Source organism: Pogona vitticeps, chromosome 2, assembly GCF_051106095.1.
Source record: "Pogona vitticeps strain Pit_001003342236 chromosome 2, PviZW2.1, whole genome shotgun sequence".
In the NCBI taxonomy this organism is placed as follows: domain Eukaryota; kingdom Metazoa; phylum Chordata; class Lepidosauria; order Squamata; family Agamidae; genus Pogona; species Pogona vitticeps.
The window spans coordinates 233,137,545-233,154,341 of NC_135784.1; the positions used below are offsets into that span (position 1 = coordinate 233,137,545).

The 16,797-nt window shown below is 39.3% G+C and overlaps 1 protein-coding gene across 2 annotated transcripts in view; it reads left to right on the forward strand.

The window, feature by feature from the left end:
• The window catches only part of MAMDC2 (MAM domain containing 2), a 93,752-nt gene that overhangs the window by 61,011 nt on the left and 15,944 nt on the right, over positions 1–16,797 (forward strand). For both annotated transcript variants that reach the window (XR_013541509.1, XM_072992199.2), the window contains exons 7-9: positions 914–1,007; positions 4,250–4,396; positions 6,967–7,232. Coding sequence is in view for 1 of the 2 variants with exons in the window: in XM_072992199.2 (XP_072848300.1) it covers positions 914–1,007; positions 4,250–4,396; positions 6,967–7,232 (507 nt within the window). In the remaining variant the exon portion in view is untranslated. The remainder of the gene's footprint in view (positions 1–913; positions 1,008–4,249; positions 4,397–6,966; positions 7,233–16,797) is intronic.

Consider the following 16,797-nt stretch of genomic DNA (forward strand, 5'->3'; position numbering starts at 1 on the left):
ACTGCATTATGTAAAGTCATCTTTCTCAGTGTTGGTATCGAAGTATGATATTGAACTACCATCCTGACAGTCAAAGAGGAAAACCCTTACTTTCTCACAGGTGTTCAGTTTCTATGGATATATTTTACTCTTTTATCCCTTGGAGACCAACAACAAGCATGAATTTATTCTGCTCTCCATTATGCTGTTGTTAGGTCCATGACTAGTGAATCCTCTTTAAAATGTATATTTGTTCTGTCGGGAATTGAGCTAAGCAATCCAATTTGTTCAGTTCGTTATCTGTTATTCATAGAAGGTGTCTTTGCCTGATTTTAGGATATCTCAAACTTCTCTTCTTACCAGCTCTCTGTATAACAGTTGATAGAATGTGTACAGGCCAGGGGGTGAGGAAGTCTGTTTCTACCAACACAACTGCCTGCAACTATGTACATCTGGATTCAGCTTACTGAATTTATCATGCTTGTGTGAACTTGGCAAATGACATAATACATGATCTGTTTTGCATATCTATTCAGAAGTAAGCCCTGTTGTGTTCAATGAGGCTCATTCTCAGGAAAACAAATAGACTACAGACAATCTCATATGTATTCCTCCTACACTTTCTGAGGAGCTTTGTTTAGTTGTATTTTAGTTATTCTCTCCCTGAAGCCAGATGGTCAGTTATTTGAGAGTGAGAGTAAGAGGCATGTGTTCTTTCCTCTGCATTATATTAGAGAGAGGTGAATTGTGAGTTGCCATGTTTTTGCTTCTTAAAAAACCTCTCTGTCTCCAGTATCAAAACCTGTACTGTGGTTAATACTTAAAAATCAGAACACCGCAACAAAGTTTTCTGCATGAAAATACGTTGTTAAGTTGCAATGAGATAAACCATTGCTACAGTACTGAAGGAACTGTATGTGGGTTTTGTTTCCAGGTCATTTTTGAAGTAGCTTTCAACAGTGCCAGTGGGGGATATATTGCTCTTGATGACATTTCTTTCTCTCCTGTTTTCTGCACCAGTCAGACAGGTATGAGTTTTCCTGAAGTTTCTTCCCCCAGTTTGTTTTGTACCATTTTTTAAAAAAAAATTGATTGTATTTGAATGTGGTGGACTAAAATGCTTCTTCTGTAATCTATCTGTTGTGAATGTTTCCCCTTATCTCGGTTTTTGACAGCCAGGAGCTACTCTTGGAAAAACTGCAGTCTCTCCAGAGATGTTGAAAGCAAGCCTGAGACCAGGCTGGATCACTACACAAGAGAGTTGGTAGCAAATAGTGCAAGGCGAAAACAAAGCATACACCAGTGCTAGGCCTGCTGAAAGGCCTACTGGGTTGTCAGACCAAACAAGGAGCATCCAGGAGAGTCTCTGTATTCTTACTCACTTATCTAGAGAAATGGATGATGTCCCTTGAAAGCTTACATTAAAATACAGCAGTTAGTCTTTAAAGTGCAACAATATATTGTTCTACTTTTTTTTTTTACTTTTTACTTTTTGTGTGTGTTTCTTGTTGAAATCCAGGAAAGTAATCAGTGGCTGTCAAGGTCAGGTTGTCAGGAGATCAATTGAACAGAAATGCAAGGAATGCCGAGAGCTGGCAAAAAAAGTGGCTGAAATTGGGGGTTGTTATCAGCAGCTGAGCTGCAGTGAATCCCTCCCATGTCTGCAGCCACTCAGGCAAAATCTGAGTATTCTTCAGCCACCCGAGGTGGTGTGTGCCAGAGCATTGAGCTCCACCTAGACAGGGCCTGGTTTTCTTAAATTTGGAGATGCCTTCTATCCCAGGGCCTTGGAGGGGATAGGTTCTTTTTGCAGGGCCCAGTCTTTGCTTCAGACTTGGGTGTCTTTGAGAAGAGGCTACTCTGGAGGTAGATGTATTAGTCTAATGTATTTTGTAACATCTGAATTGTAGTATGATGGTCTTCAAATACTTGGGACCAAAAAGCTAACACAGAACACTATGTAAACATTATAATCTGTATTGGAAAGCCAACAGTTTAAGCATTCTTCAGCCACTAAGAGTTTGTTTTGCATTTCAGTCTTATTTTCAGAACTGAGAAGCTTGCTTCAAAACATGCAAGCTTACATTCTAACAGTTTTGTAAAAGCAAACAGCAGATAGTTGTGCTTAATCAAATCAGATCATCTGCCTGCTTCTTGGCTTGTTTTGCATAAAGTTATCATTACACTGGCCTGCATATTATAATTCTAGCTGGGAGAGAGCAAAGCAGTCCACACAGTGGCTTGGATAGATCTAGTGTTCCTGTGAACAGTACTCTGCTACTGACCCCCCCCCCCCACCTCAGCCCCATACATAAGGATGGAGAGGAATTACTTGAAGCCCTCTGAAAATCTGGGATGGGAGATAGTGCAGGGAAAGGGTTGAGTAAGTGAAAACTTTACATTATATATACTTCCACCCTTTTTCCCAGTGGGAGCTTTTGTTGTAGTCTTTTTCATGAATGGAAAGAGCTCTTGTCTTTTTAAAAGGGCAACTCTGGGTGCCACTCAATAGATGGAATCTTTTCAGTGTATGCCCTGTGCATGTTACTCAGAAATGGTATGCTCGATGAAGCTTACTGCCAGATGATTCTTGACAGTTTTGTTTAATGTAATTTTTAAAATGTGCATTTTATTGCTTTAGGACAGCACAGATCAAGATGTCTGTAATCTACATGTGTATGTTTGATTACATATTTGTCTTTTAAGTGGTTAATTGATTATAATTTTTTGATCTGCTAAAACAACCCTATTTAATAGCCTAATTCCTGAGATTTGCTAAGGTCTTTGAGAAATGACGGAATGTTCTTGTGAAAGAAGACATAAAATTAAGCCATTTATCACAGAAAAACAGGAACCAGGCCCTTGGTATTATCTGCTTAACATATAATAATAATAAAGAAATATTTCCTGGAACAGGATTATTTCTGGAAATACAGGATTTCTGTGTTCTTATAAGTTCATGTGAGAGCTGAAATACTTCAATTTTTTTCTATAAATCTTTCATACATAGAAGCAGTCCAAAATGAATTATCTTTAGTCTTTCATCTTGAAGGATATTTGTTGTTTTTGGCAGCTGTTTATTTATTCTTATGGGCTATTTTTCACTTTCACATAGAAGAAAATCACAGCAGATTTAACCTGTCACACAGAGGTGATAGGTTTGCATCAGCTCTGAGTGTAGGGAATGGAGAGTATTCTATCGTGGATATAGCACACACAGAGATTCCTATAGGCTCAGTAGAGTCCTCAATATAATCACTGCCTACAGATACAGAAGCATATGCAGGAAACACAATACTCAGGCTAGGTGAAATGAATTATCTGGGTATGTCTTTCATGAATTCTCTATTATCCTTCCTATGAGTTATTGGAATCTGAACAGTAAGTTACTTACAATGAAGGCAGCCTGTAGTATATTAGTGATGAATTAGAAGTACAGGAGGCACGCACAAATATTCCTTCACCCTGCTGGCCTACTGCATTGCTTTCACATGTGCACAAGCGGATATTTTGACTGCATGGGCACTTCCAATTTTTTATCTATCTTTCTTATGTAATGCTAGTAGCCAAATATACCCAACTGTTAGTAATGGAACTAGAATTAGATTTAGAAGGCAGACAAACCAACCAGCCAATTCTTTGGTCATACTTACAGTGGGGTCTTGACTTAAGAACGGCTTGAGTTAAGAACATTTTGACTTAAGAACCGCTCTCATAGGAAAATATTGACTTGACTTAAGTACTTAGATTTGAGTTAAGAACTGAAAAAAAACCACGTGGGAGGCAGGGAAAGTGCAAAATTGGAACTTTCAGTTAACTGTTGGCCAGTGAAAAGGGTGCCTGTCTGCTTCCTCATTCCTCCCAGCCTTTAGAGAGTGGATTGGGAGACAGTCTTCGGACTGCCTGCTACTGTACTGCCTGGACTGTATTTTCCCTACCTTCCCTGAACCTTTCTTGACCTAAGAAAAAAAGAAACAAAATATCCCCCTCTAGTGGTCGAAGGCGGAATAGCAGCTTCCCATTAGTTTCTATGGACGGAAATGAGCAGATACGGATCAAATGGTTTTCAATGCATTCCTATGGGAAATGCAGATTTGACCTGAGAACTTTTTGACTTGAGAACCGCCTTCCAATACGGATTAAGTTCTCAAGTCAAGACCCCACTGTATTATGTCAATGCTTACTGATATTGATTGGAATGTTCCAGCTAATCATGCAAATTCACTCTTGTATTTCCATCCTTCTTCCTGTGTTTCTTGTTACTGTCCAGAAATTTCCTTCAATCCCACAGAGGTTAGTTGCAGCTTTGAGGAAGATCTATGTAATTTTTACCAGGATCATAAGGATGGCCCAGGTTGGAGCAGGGTGAAAGTGAAACCAAACGCGTACAGACCAGGAGATCATACTACTGGCATGGGTAAGCAAAAGGTCCTCTTGATAAAAAGTTGGACAAGTTAGTTGAATTTTTGTTAGACATCAATTTATTGTACAAGGTTTGTGGGGAACCTGAAACCTGCAGCAATTTTCTCAACAGGACATAGGTTGACAGAAAGATTGGGTAAGCTACAGTAGTTAGTGAGAGAATCCTCACTATGACCCCCACTGTAGGATAAGATGTTAATGAGTTGAAAAACATTACATGCTAAATCTTCATCTGATGTGGCACTAAAGTTACAGTAATGACAGCAGCTATACACTGTAAGAAGGTTCGTTATGTACCTTAGGCTGTTCCTCTTCAGGCAAAATGAAAGATGCGTCTGGATTATTAAAGGAACTTTTATGAATACAACTTGTAACGTCTTTGTTTAAATCAACTGAACTATGTAATGCCAATTGGAAGGAGAACACTCCCAAAACCACATAAGAAACTTCTCATTGTTGTTATATTTTACTGATAAGTTTTGGCTAACTTCTCTTGCTTGGTGGGCGGTCTCAGATATCCACTGCATACCGCACAGATGGTCCCGCCACATGGGTGGTGGGACCATTCCCCTTCTGGAGGTTTCTTTTCTACTAATGCTGGATCCACGTGGTGAACATATCGTTCCGGACCCCTGCCCTTGGGGTAGACTAATACCATCTATTCCTCGGGACGTAGTCCTGGTATTATGGGTCTTACACTCTCTTTAGTTGGTATCTTTTCTCCTTCTCCATCTACGTTTTCTGCTGGTCTTTTCCTAGGCACGGAGAACACCTGGATTTCTTTATCTTGTTTCGCTGTTATGTTTTCATTAAATACTGTCACTTTCTCCATCTCTTTGGATAAGTTTCCTTCTTCAGTCGTTAGAAAGACAGCTATCTTTTCCCTCACAACTATCAGCTCCTTCTTCTCCCTCAGTCGTTTCTAACTTAATTGCTTTCCTCTCTCGTGGCTGTCTTGGGTCATCCCTGCCTCCTCCGCGTGATCACTTTTCTCTTCTTCAGCATGTGTTTCTGTCACTTGCTCTTTCCTTTGTACTTGCTCTTTCCCTTGTTCAATACCTATTTCCCATTCTGATCCTACTGCTTTCCTTGCTTGTTCTTTCCCTTCTGTTTGCTTTATCTTAGACGCTTGAGGGGAGGCGGTAGCCAGTATCTCACATGTGTAGGCATCCTACAGTCTCGAGAGACTATGGTAACGTGCTCTGTATGGAGGTCTTGGAACAGCGTCTAGTGTGGCTGAGAAGGCCAATTCGAGAGTGACAATCTCTTCCACATTGAAGACAAATACAATCTGTCCCCTGTCCAGCTCCCTGGTTTTGCTTGTTTCGGGACTGCCTCTTTGCCTCGGCCTGCTGTACAAGTGTCTCTTCAAATTGGGAGAGGCCATGATGCACCGCCTGCCTCCAGGCTGAACGCTCAGACGTCAAGGTTTCCCATCTGTTGAGATCCATTCCTAAGGCCTTCAGATCCCGCTTGCAGATGTCCTTGTAACGTAGCTGTGGTCTCCCTCTGGGGTGGTTTCCCTGCACTAATTCTGCATACAGGAGATCTTTTGGAATCCAACCATCAGCCATTCTCATGACGTGCCCAAGCCAACGTAGAAGGCGCTGTTTCAATAATGTATACATGCTGAAATTTTCCTGATTGTCCCCTTGATTGAAGAAATTCTTAGCACCCTATAATGAATTGTTGGATAGTTCAGTGGTTCAGGTATCTGGCTGTGGAGCCAGAGTTGTGGAGTTTGATTCCTTGATAGGGACTGGACTTGATGGTCCATAGGGTCCCTTCCAACTCAGTAGTTCTAAGATTATTATTATAAACTCACAGCAGTGCTGATAAATTGTTGGCAGTGCTGATTCATCATAGGCTTTGTCAATGAAATGCAATGGATTTCAGAACTACTGTAGCAGGATCAGCATGATTTCCACCTAGAAAGTGATTTTTTTTCAAACATGAGGCTCCTCCTTCAGAGGGTGGATAACTACACTGATTAATATTGATTAATAATAGAAATATATCTTCTCTGCTCTCTTTTCCCCATTATCAGTTATTTGATGTTGACAGAACAGCACACAAAAGAAACACAGGGGAACAAAGGTTGTGCAGATATTTAGGTTGTTATAGATTACAGGAAAACTTAAAAAATGTTTTATCTCATTACAGAAGGGAAATAGTGTTTTGTGTGACCTCACATCACTCATGTAGTCAGAGAGTTGTGGCTCTAGAACTGACTCAGTTTGCCAGTTCATCTGGTGAAGCCAGGCTGTGGAAAAAAAATAAGTATTTTTATGTTAAAACCCAAAAGTGTCAATCTCTGCTGACATTTGGAAATTGGCTGACTGCAGTTGAAAAATATACTAATGGCAGAGAGCGTATATAGAAGGTTTTCTTTTAAACAGGTCTTAAGCAACATGGTATTATATAATCTGTAGTGGTCACAACTTGCAGATTTGCCAGTGGAAATATTTTATCATAGTAATGTAGCAGAGTTCTTAGACATGTCCTGAAATGAATGCATATGTAAGAGATAATTAGGACTTTTTAAAAGATTGTATTCTTTTTCAGGTTACTACTTGATGGCAAACACAAAATTTACATCACAGCCTGGGTATATTGGCCGTTTATATAGTCCCACTTTGCCAGGAAATTTACAGTATTGTCTGAGGTTTTATTATGCCATTTATGGCTTTTTCAAAATGAGGGATACCTTGGCTGTTTACATCTTTGAAGAGAACCATGTAGTTCAAGAAAAAATTTGGTCTGTCTCGGAAACTCCCAGAGGAGTCTGGATTCAAGCTGAAATCACCTTCAGAAAGCCCATGCCTTGCAAGGTAACAACCAGTGTTTTCTGCCTAGGTAACTGTTGTTTTCTGTTTGCCATAAATGAGTCATCTGGGTTTTACAATAACAGCTGAAGTGTAGGTGTCTCCCCCCCCCTATATTTTCCAATTAAATTTTCCTCTCAGATGGAATGTGACCATACATGAACATATAGTAACCAAATGAAGGGTGTTCTAAAGGAAGCATTATTTTAAGTTAATCAAAGCAGCATGGAGTAGAATGGAACATGATGACTTCTCTCTCAGAAGTCCAGATATTATCTATTAGCTTAAGTTTGTCCACTTACATTTGAACTTGTTTTATTAATAACCATATAGTTGAGATTAAAAAGAATAAACCCAACCACATGCAAGATAGTTTAGTCCAGTCATATGACCACCTTAAAGTGTCTGGCTGAATAAAAAACTGAGAAAATTAGATTGTAATTTATTATTTATGAAATTGGTTTTTTTTCAAACTTTCCAGTAAAACTAGTCTTTGTTGTGGTTATAGTCATGTACTTCCACTAGCTGCAACATGTTTGGCTTTTGCATGAAAAGAAGGCCAAGAGATGGAAGTATCAATACCCACATTTGTGAAGTACCAAGTACTGAGTGCTTTCACATTTTTGTTTCAAAGCCAATTGGCAGGATATATAGCAGCAGCAACATGGAATGACAATCCATTATGACAGTCTCCAGGGATTGGAGGAATCATGATTAGTCTGTCTATGTGTATGTATGTCAGCAAAGAGTATGGCATGAGGAGCATGTTGAATCATGTGAGATTGCCCAATGTGGGATCAGCATGGGATCAGTCTTGCCATATTCTTTCATTCCACACATTGCTGTTATTTCCCTTCTTTTATTGACTTAATTTTTTTCAAATACATCTATGAAATGATGCCCCAGACCATTATGTTAGGCCCTGCAGTTTGTATTGCAGACAGTGAGTACAAATGGCTAATAGATAAGTGGTAGCATGTCATGTCATAGTATGCAAAACAGTGCAGGTTTCCATACCATATTTCTGTGATTTTTTTTCCACCAGTCAGACTAAAGCCAAGGTAAGCTGGGTTTTCCTGTTAGGAACATAACTTTTTTGTTTGTTTGGAAAAGCTGTAAAATATTACAGGGAAAAAAATAACCAAATACATATGCAACAGTGTAACTGGCTAGGTACTGTGTTTCCCCAAGAATAAGACAGGGTCTTATATTAATCTTTGCTCCAAAAACGCATTAGGGCTTATTTTTCAGGGAATGTTTTAATTTTTTCATGTAGAACCATCTACATTTATTCAAATACAGTCATGTTGTCTTCTTCTGGTTGCTGACAATGATGTACAATGGTGGAGGGTGGGGTTTCACTTAACTGAGGCTTATTTTTGGGGTAGGGCTTATATTATGAGCATCCTGAAAAATCATACTAGGGCTTATTTTCAGGTTAGGTCTTATTTTTGGGGAAACAGGGTACAGTAGTAGCATTTCTTGGAAAGATTTATGAGTTACGGTGGATGCCAAAGTGAACAGTATAATTCTATGGTTCAAAAGAGTATAGGTAGCATCTAGAAATGATGAAAATAATTTTTAAGATTCATATAGCATGATTTACGTGTGTGATGTATTGCTGTGTACAAGAAGGCATACCCACAACCCAACGAGCTTACAATCTATAAAGTAAGGAGATGTTTGGGTTTAATTAGAGTAGGACACAGGCCATATCCCAATATCATGGAAAATGGCCATAGTGGTCCCATTCTACAAGAAGGGGAATAGGGAAGATCCAGCCAACTACAGGCCAATAAGTTTGCTGAATATTATAAGCAAACTATATGCAAGGCCCCTCCTAGACAAACTCCTGGAGTGGCTCGAAGTAGAAAATATCATTGGGGCAGAACAAGCAGGCTTTCAGGCAGGGAGATCCACAATAGAACAATGCCTAATTATACAGCATCTTATAGAGAAATACTTGGCCAAAGGAGTAACATCACTCTATGCCGATTTGTGGACTTTAAATCAGCATTCGATTCTATATCGAGAACACACCTCTGGGACAAACTAATCTATAGACAAAAGACTTCTATATCTAATCAGGACCCTACACGAAAAAATATACTTGAGAGTCAGGTGCAGCAGACAAGGACACTTCACGGAATCTGTGCAAACGCACAGAGGTGTTAGGCAAGGCTGCCTACTGGCACTAGCATTATTCATCCTTTACATAAATGACTTATCAAGCTGGCTTAACACCGCTGATCTCCATTAGCCTAAACTTGTAGATAGAGCAGTGCCAGCTTTATGCTGATGATACAGTAATCATATCCAGAACCCCCGTAGGGCTGAGGAGGGCACTTAAGAAGCTTGCCGAATACTGTGAATATAAATCCCTAACTGTTAACTATCAGAAGACCAAGATAGTTGCCTTTGGACAGAGACCCAAGATTCAGTCATGGCAGTATCGAGCAGGTGAACAGCTTCAAATATCTGGGGGTAGTACTACAGGCCTCGGGGTCTAGGCTTCAGCATAGTAAATTTGTGGCAGATCAGCGAGAAAGATTGGCAAATAGTATAGTAAAATTCCATCTCTCCCAAGAAGGGTCCTTTATACCAGCAGCCCTCAAACTCTATAAAGAAAAGGCTTTAGCTCAGCTGTTGTACGGCTCATTCATGAGGCCGCCCAGCTCTCAATTTGCATCACAAGAAATAGTTCAATCTAAATTTTTAAGAATTATACTCCAGGTCCCAAGATGCGTGTCAAATGCAAGGATAAGGCTAGAAACAGGATGCCTTAAAGTAGAAGCCTGGATTAGGATTCAAGCTATATATATATGTGGCTAAAGGGACAGTTAAACCCAAAATGCCTATTTTCCTTGATATTTAATGATAACTATCAATCCAAGTGGGTTAAATCGGTCCAGGGCTACTTGGGGAAAATTGGTCTTTCACCTCAGGCACTTATATTTTCTGGAACAGAGCAGGCAAAACAAATAGTTTAACAAATAATTGAGGACAATGACCTCTCTAGCATTCAAAACATGGCAGCAAGGACTTACATCAAAAATAGTATGGAACAGGCCAAATACTTAACGTCTTTGGAAATTAAGGGAACTAGAAGAGCCTTTACTTTGGCAAGGTTTTTGGCCCTCCCCTCTGCTGTACTAAAAGGGAAGTATAAAAATACTCCTTTTGCTGAAAGGCTATGATCCTGCCACCTGAGGGAGATTGAGACCATACAGCATATGTTCTTCACCTGCCCATTGTATGAAGCAGTGCGAAAAGAGACTATAACCCTCTTAATAGATAGATTCCCAGGACATTCGGAGGGAAATAGGCTTGAGTTTCATCTCTTGGATATTGATGTGCAGATCACCTGTCGGGTTGCAAGGTTCTGTGTAGCAATACTTTGATTGCGGAAGTTAAATACCAATTAGATTGCAGTTCCCAGTTGTATGTATGCCAACATGTTCTAATGGAATATTGAAAGTTAGAAATTTTAAGGTTTTATACTTATGTGATTGGTGTAAGGACAGTAAATAAACTATTATTATTATTATTATTATTATTATTATTATTATTATTATTATTATTATTATTATTATTATTATTATTGAGTAGGATGTAAGAACTATGAGCTTGTGCCAAAAGTAACTGTATTGTACTTCATACAGGCAAAATCTTTGTGCTATGCATGCATAAATATATTATTGTCCGTAAAGGAATTATCTCATTCATTGAACCGAATCAGAATGAAAAACAAATAGAGTACAGGCTGGGGAAACTGCGTAGCCCACCTGATTTTGTTGAACTGTAACTCGTAGCAGCCCTAACCAGCATAGTCAATAGTAAGGAATGATGGACATACAGAGAGCCACAAATTCGCCATTTCTATTGCACTGGTTACAATTTTAATGGAAACTAACTGTAAACGAAGTTTGTCTGCACTGGGGATGAACAGAACTAGTTTGACAGCAACTTTTTCTCTGCAAGTGTGTGAAAATGAATGGGTATTATCCTGTGCACCAATGTAATGCCAGTTCATGAATCTCATGCAAAAGAGTAGCCTGGCAAATCATACCTTGTACTTGTTTGATTTGGCCTGTGTTTGATTTGTGCAATTTTGGATTTTCTGGCTGTCTATGGATATAGTAAACATATCTTGGCAGCCATGTTGATACTTGGCTACTCCTGAATGTCAAATACGGTGAGAGAATCAGATCTGTTTTCCCCATCCCTTTTTTAGAGTTTTCCTAGTTACAAAACTTTTGCAGCTGGAAAAAAACTTGCTAATGTAATCGGACAAATTATTGTACACAACATTTTGCTCCCCTGTAGACAGTATTTTAATGTCAACATTAAATTCAATTCATACTTGACTTTGTTGATATATACATATATATAGATCACGTGTTCTTTGACTTGGGACAGTAGCATAGCAGACCAATGAAAGAACTCTGTGTCTAAGGACATGTTGGTTTTTGTAGGATCTGTTTGAGTTTGTGTTTTAAAGGATTCACTGGCATTGGTGAATGTTATGCAGGAAACTAGCAATGTGAAAAGGAATTATTTCTAAATTTTATTACTGGAACAGCTAGAAACCTTTCTCTAATCAGGGCTGTCTTCTTGGTTGTCAGTTGAGTTTCCACCAATATTTTTTTATTTGCATGGTTACAGACAACAGTTTATTACATTTATATGTGTGTAAAAAAGAGATAAAGGTGAAGAGAGAAAAGGGAGAGGAATCAGACTGGTAAAAAGTGAGATGCTAGTAGTATATATGTACTGTGGATTTAGAAAGTACATCACTAGTCTATTTGTTGTCCAGGCAGCCTCTTTGCTTCACTAAATACAGAGGCAAAGGAGTTAGATTGCAACATTTGTCTTTTCCTTCTGACTCAATAATATAATGTATGACCCTGTGAATCCTTTGCACTTAAAAAACAGCAGTTTTCTAGTGAGAAAAACAGGTAAAATACCTCTAGGGATGGCCTAAGACATTTTGATGCTTGAGGTGAAAGGCCAGTGGCTTCCCACCTCACCTCATCCCTTTAAACTGTAGAATCTAAGTGGACTAACTGCTGATTGTTGGCTCAACACTCATGATGGGATAGCAACCTATTCTGTATCTGGAGGTAGCAGGCTGATTTAGGTAGTACAGGTCAGGATGCTGACAACACATGGTTCTGTCTATCAGCAAAGAAGAATGAGCATGGGGTTGCTGCCATTGCCCTCTCCACACCATTCAATATTTGCTGCGGGAGGTAGTTACTGACACCTAGAAAGCTGCTAACTGTAAATTTGTATTATGAGTGGGTAAAAATGAATTGCTGTGTATGGATGGATGCCTTTAATGATACTTCACTTAAGATGCATATATCATAGCAGTGTGCAATTCCATGCTGTTCTAGTAATGACTAGATGGAGGAAAGGATTACAAGGCTCCTTCACTCTCAAATATCCTCTCCCCCAAAAGCCAGAAACTGCACTGTGTCACTTTGTGGTTTGTCTTCATTCTTCATGCATCCTCTTTTATCTTTCTGCTGTTCTCTGAACATTCATAGTATATAATGTGAAAGATAAAGAAATAAGAAAAGGGTGCTTCACTCTTCCTTTTCTAGTAGAAGCTGAGTGGGACAGCATTCCATTTCATAAGCAAACTGCTGTGTGAACATTAGTTCACCTTTATCAGATGGCTGATTATACCTGAAAACAAGCGCTAGAAGTGGAGCCCTAATCAGGGACATGTCCTGGATGCCAAGGCATATTGTTATTTTTATGAGTGATCTTCAAAATGTCCTGTTCTCAGCAGCCTTGATCAGCTCTTGTAAACTCAAGTGTGTGACTTCCCAGATGGAGTCAATCCATCTTGTATATGTTTTTTTGTTTTTTGCCTTTCATGCTGTCTTTAACGTTTCCCAGCATGTTGTCTTTTCCAGAGGATGCTTCCTTCTCATAATGTGCCCAAAGTCGGACAGCCTTAGCCTCAACATGTTTACCTCCAGAGATGATAGTTCAGGCTTGATTTGCTCTAGGACCCGCTTGTTTGTCTTTCTGGCAATCCAGGGCATCTGCAAAGCACTTCTCCAGCACCACCACATTTCAAACAAATCAGTTTTTTTTCCCTATCAGCTTTCTTTACAGTTCAGCTTACACATCCATACAGTATATGGTGATCAGAAATACAAGAGTGTAGATGATCTTGGCTTTGGTCTCCAGTGACTCATCCTTACACTTGATGACCTTTTCTAATTCCTTTATTGCTGTGTGGTGCATGTTACCCAAACTGTTCTTAGTATATCACACTGGTAAAACACTATAGATCAGTGGTTCTTAACCTGGGCGATAATGCCCCCCAGGGGGTGATTTCATTTTTCAGGGGGGCGGTAGAATGAAAAAGGGCGGCGTGGGGGCGCTGGAGCAGAAGGGGGGCGGTAGGGGGCGCTGGAGCAAGCCAAACCTGTGAAGATGGCTGCAGTCTTTTTACAATGTGCATGAATATATATTTTCCTCCTATCTCAATTTAGTTTCAGAGTTTTCGTCTTGAAATTTTTAGTTCCTGCATTTTATGCCCTTTTTATATTTCTTTTTGAGTCTTAAAATTCGCTTGCAACTAAATCATTAAATGGTTGTTGTGGGTTTTTCGGGCTTCTTGGCCGTGTTCTGAAAGTGGTTCTTCCTAATGTTTCACCGGTCTCTGTGGCCGGCATCTTCAGTGGACAGCAAACTGTGCTCTGGAGATGCCGGCCACAGAGACTGGCGAAACGTTAGGAAGAACCACTTTCAGAACACGGCCAAGAAGCCCGAAAAACCCACAACAACCATTAGATCCCGGCCGTGAAAGCCTTCGCGAATACATTAAATCATTAAATGTTACTTTTTGGGGGCATTTCATTTTCTTGGAATTGGATTTTGTTTTCAGGGGTCATTGGATTTAAGTGTCTTAAATATATAAACAAACAAATAAATAAATAAATAAGATATAATAAGAAATAAGAGGGGGGCGATGATAACTTCCTCAATGGCTCAGGGGGGCGTTTCTTTCAAAAAGGTTAAGAACCACTGCTATAGATGAGCGTTTCCCAATCTTTTCCAAGTTCCGACCCTCTTTTATAATAACCTGTGACCCCCCCTGCCATATTTGCATAAAAAGGCACCTTTAATGGAAAAAATGGCAAAACTCCCACTTCTGCTATTCTTCTCCACCCATTGTCTGCCGAAGTGGGATTTTCATTCACTCCCTCATCCTTTGTCCACCTAGTGAGTTTATTCAGACCAGGGGGAAAGTTAAACCAATATGGAGAATATATCGGGAGTCTCCTACCAACTTTCTTCAGACTGAAGAAGCTGCTTGGATGAGTAGCAAAACATTTCAACCTAATAAGAAATAAGTCCACTTGCCATGACTCAACTTCCAGATAATCTCACCTGATGACTGAGAATCTTCACAGATATACTATAACACCCATGTTATAGAGCGTTCCCAAGAGAACAGCAGACAGCATAACCTTGTGCTGTCCTGAAAATTTACCTATTGTACTGTTGAAATTGAGCAGCAGCAGGAAAGGTGGTGCAGGGGTTTTGTACCATAGATGGCTGCAGGAGACTGCACAGTCTCGATGCTTTACAATAAAACAACTTTCCAAAACAGTGTTCCAAAATCTAATCTGATCTGACATAAGATGGTTTTCTGTGTTCCTTGCAACTGCCTTATTAGGTCAGGACCCAGCTTTAAATTTCAACCCATTTAGCCTGTGTTCTATATGTTTTGCAGATGTCTGTAAAAACATAATGCATAACTGCACTTCACAATATGAGTTTGATATCACTTTGTTTCTCAAAGCTTCACCATCTAGAATCTTAGAGTCTGTAGTTTCTTGGGATACTTAATGTTTTCTGTTTATATTTAAAACAATGATCACTCTATATTATCTCAGTTCCTAATTTTTGTTTCAGAATGTGATATAACTTTTCCTGCCCAGTGGGCTTGATAATGCAGATAATAAATAGCTATAAACTTGCAATGATTCTATATAGAAGGTATCACTAAAAAACAAATAAATAAAAATCCAAACAAATAGTTAAATTGTGTTCCATTCACTGTGACCTAAATCACAGAGGCTTCCAGATTCTGAGGCAGAATTAGAAAAACAGATGGTTGAAACTCAGGATGTCAATTCTGGAGAAGCAGGTATTAGAAAAAGCCAATTATCACTTGGCTTCATTAATTCTGACCATGACTGGTTGTAGGCATCACTTGTGATTTAAAAGATATCAGAAAAAGAAGATGGTTTATTTTATTTGGTTTGATAAAATGTTGAACTGTCATGTTAAATCAACAGAAAACTTAAGATTCAGGCCCTGTTGAGGATTTTAAATCTAATTCACATGATGTCTTCTATAAGCAGGTCTTGAAAATTTTTAGAATGTCTTACCAGTCACTCTTATTTCTAAGTAACAATGCATACAAACCCAAAATAAATTGTATTATATACGCAGTATTCACCTATGTCTTCTTAGTAGAAAATGTACTGCTGTCAGAGGTGTTGCACATGTATGCTTGAACATGCCTGGTAGTTTTAGGACTGAAGTACCATTTATCATTGGCTTTAATAGGGTTAAACTGTGGTAGTGGAGGTCCATTTAGATTCATCATCATAAGGTCATCTAAGTTTTCAGTCTCTAAACATGATCTGAATTTATTTTTTATCAGATTCATCTGGCTGAAACCCCTTTCACAGCTAACTGTAGAAACTGGTAGAACAGAGGCAATTTTAAGGAGCTTCAAAAGAACAGGAAACCTACCCCCATGATGGTTAATTGCCTTTCCCAGCAAATCCACCAATGACAGACTTTTTGCATAATTTTGAATTCATACCATTCATCCAGGGCTTTCTGAATTATGTCTTCTTTGCCCTTGTGTTGCAAAAGGTCTTTGTAATGAGATACAAGTACGGTTACTTCCTTTTTACCAAAACTTTCCAAGGATGTCTCTGGCCATGTGAAAGTATAAAATACTGACATAGATATTAATACGCCATCTGAAGCAGTTGCTTTATTATCTGCATGCCTGTGGGGTCATGAAGCTGTATTCTGAATGCCTTTCTTTTGAATGTCTCCAGCAAAAATAAACTGAAAGGAAAAAGGGCCTGGCCTCTTAAGGAGCCACAGTTCCCTCCCACCCCAGGATATGTCCTCGTTCGGTTGAAATTGGGAGCAGGGAATCTCTATATTCTCCAGCATGGGACAACTCTTCATTCTCCTGCAGAGCTATATCTCTATGTGCTGCTCGAACTCTCTTCTTGCGAAAAGAGGGCAATTTTCCTTTTGCAATGGAAGGGGGGAGGGGAGGACTGCAGGATAAGAGAGAGAGAGAGAGAGGCGGAGAGGATGGACGCAGGCAAGGGAAGAGCTGTGACTCGTGGAGCAGCATTTTTCACTCATCACAGACGAGTGGACAAGTGCATTTTTCAAGCCCTATCTATAAGGTTTTTTAAAAATTATGTCCAATCAGTCTCCAAGTAAATGTTCAGTCACATAGTCATTGCTCCTTCCCATAAAATTGTCAGATACCAGGCTTAAC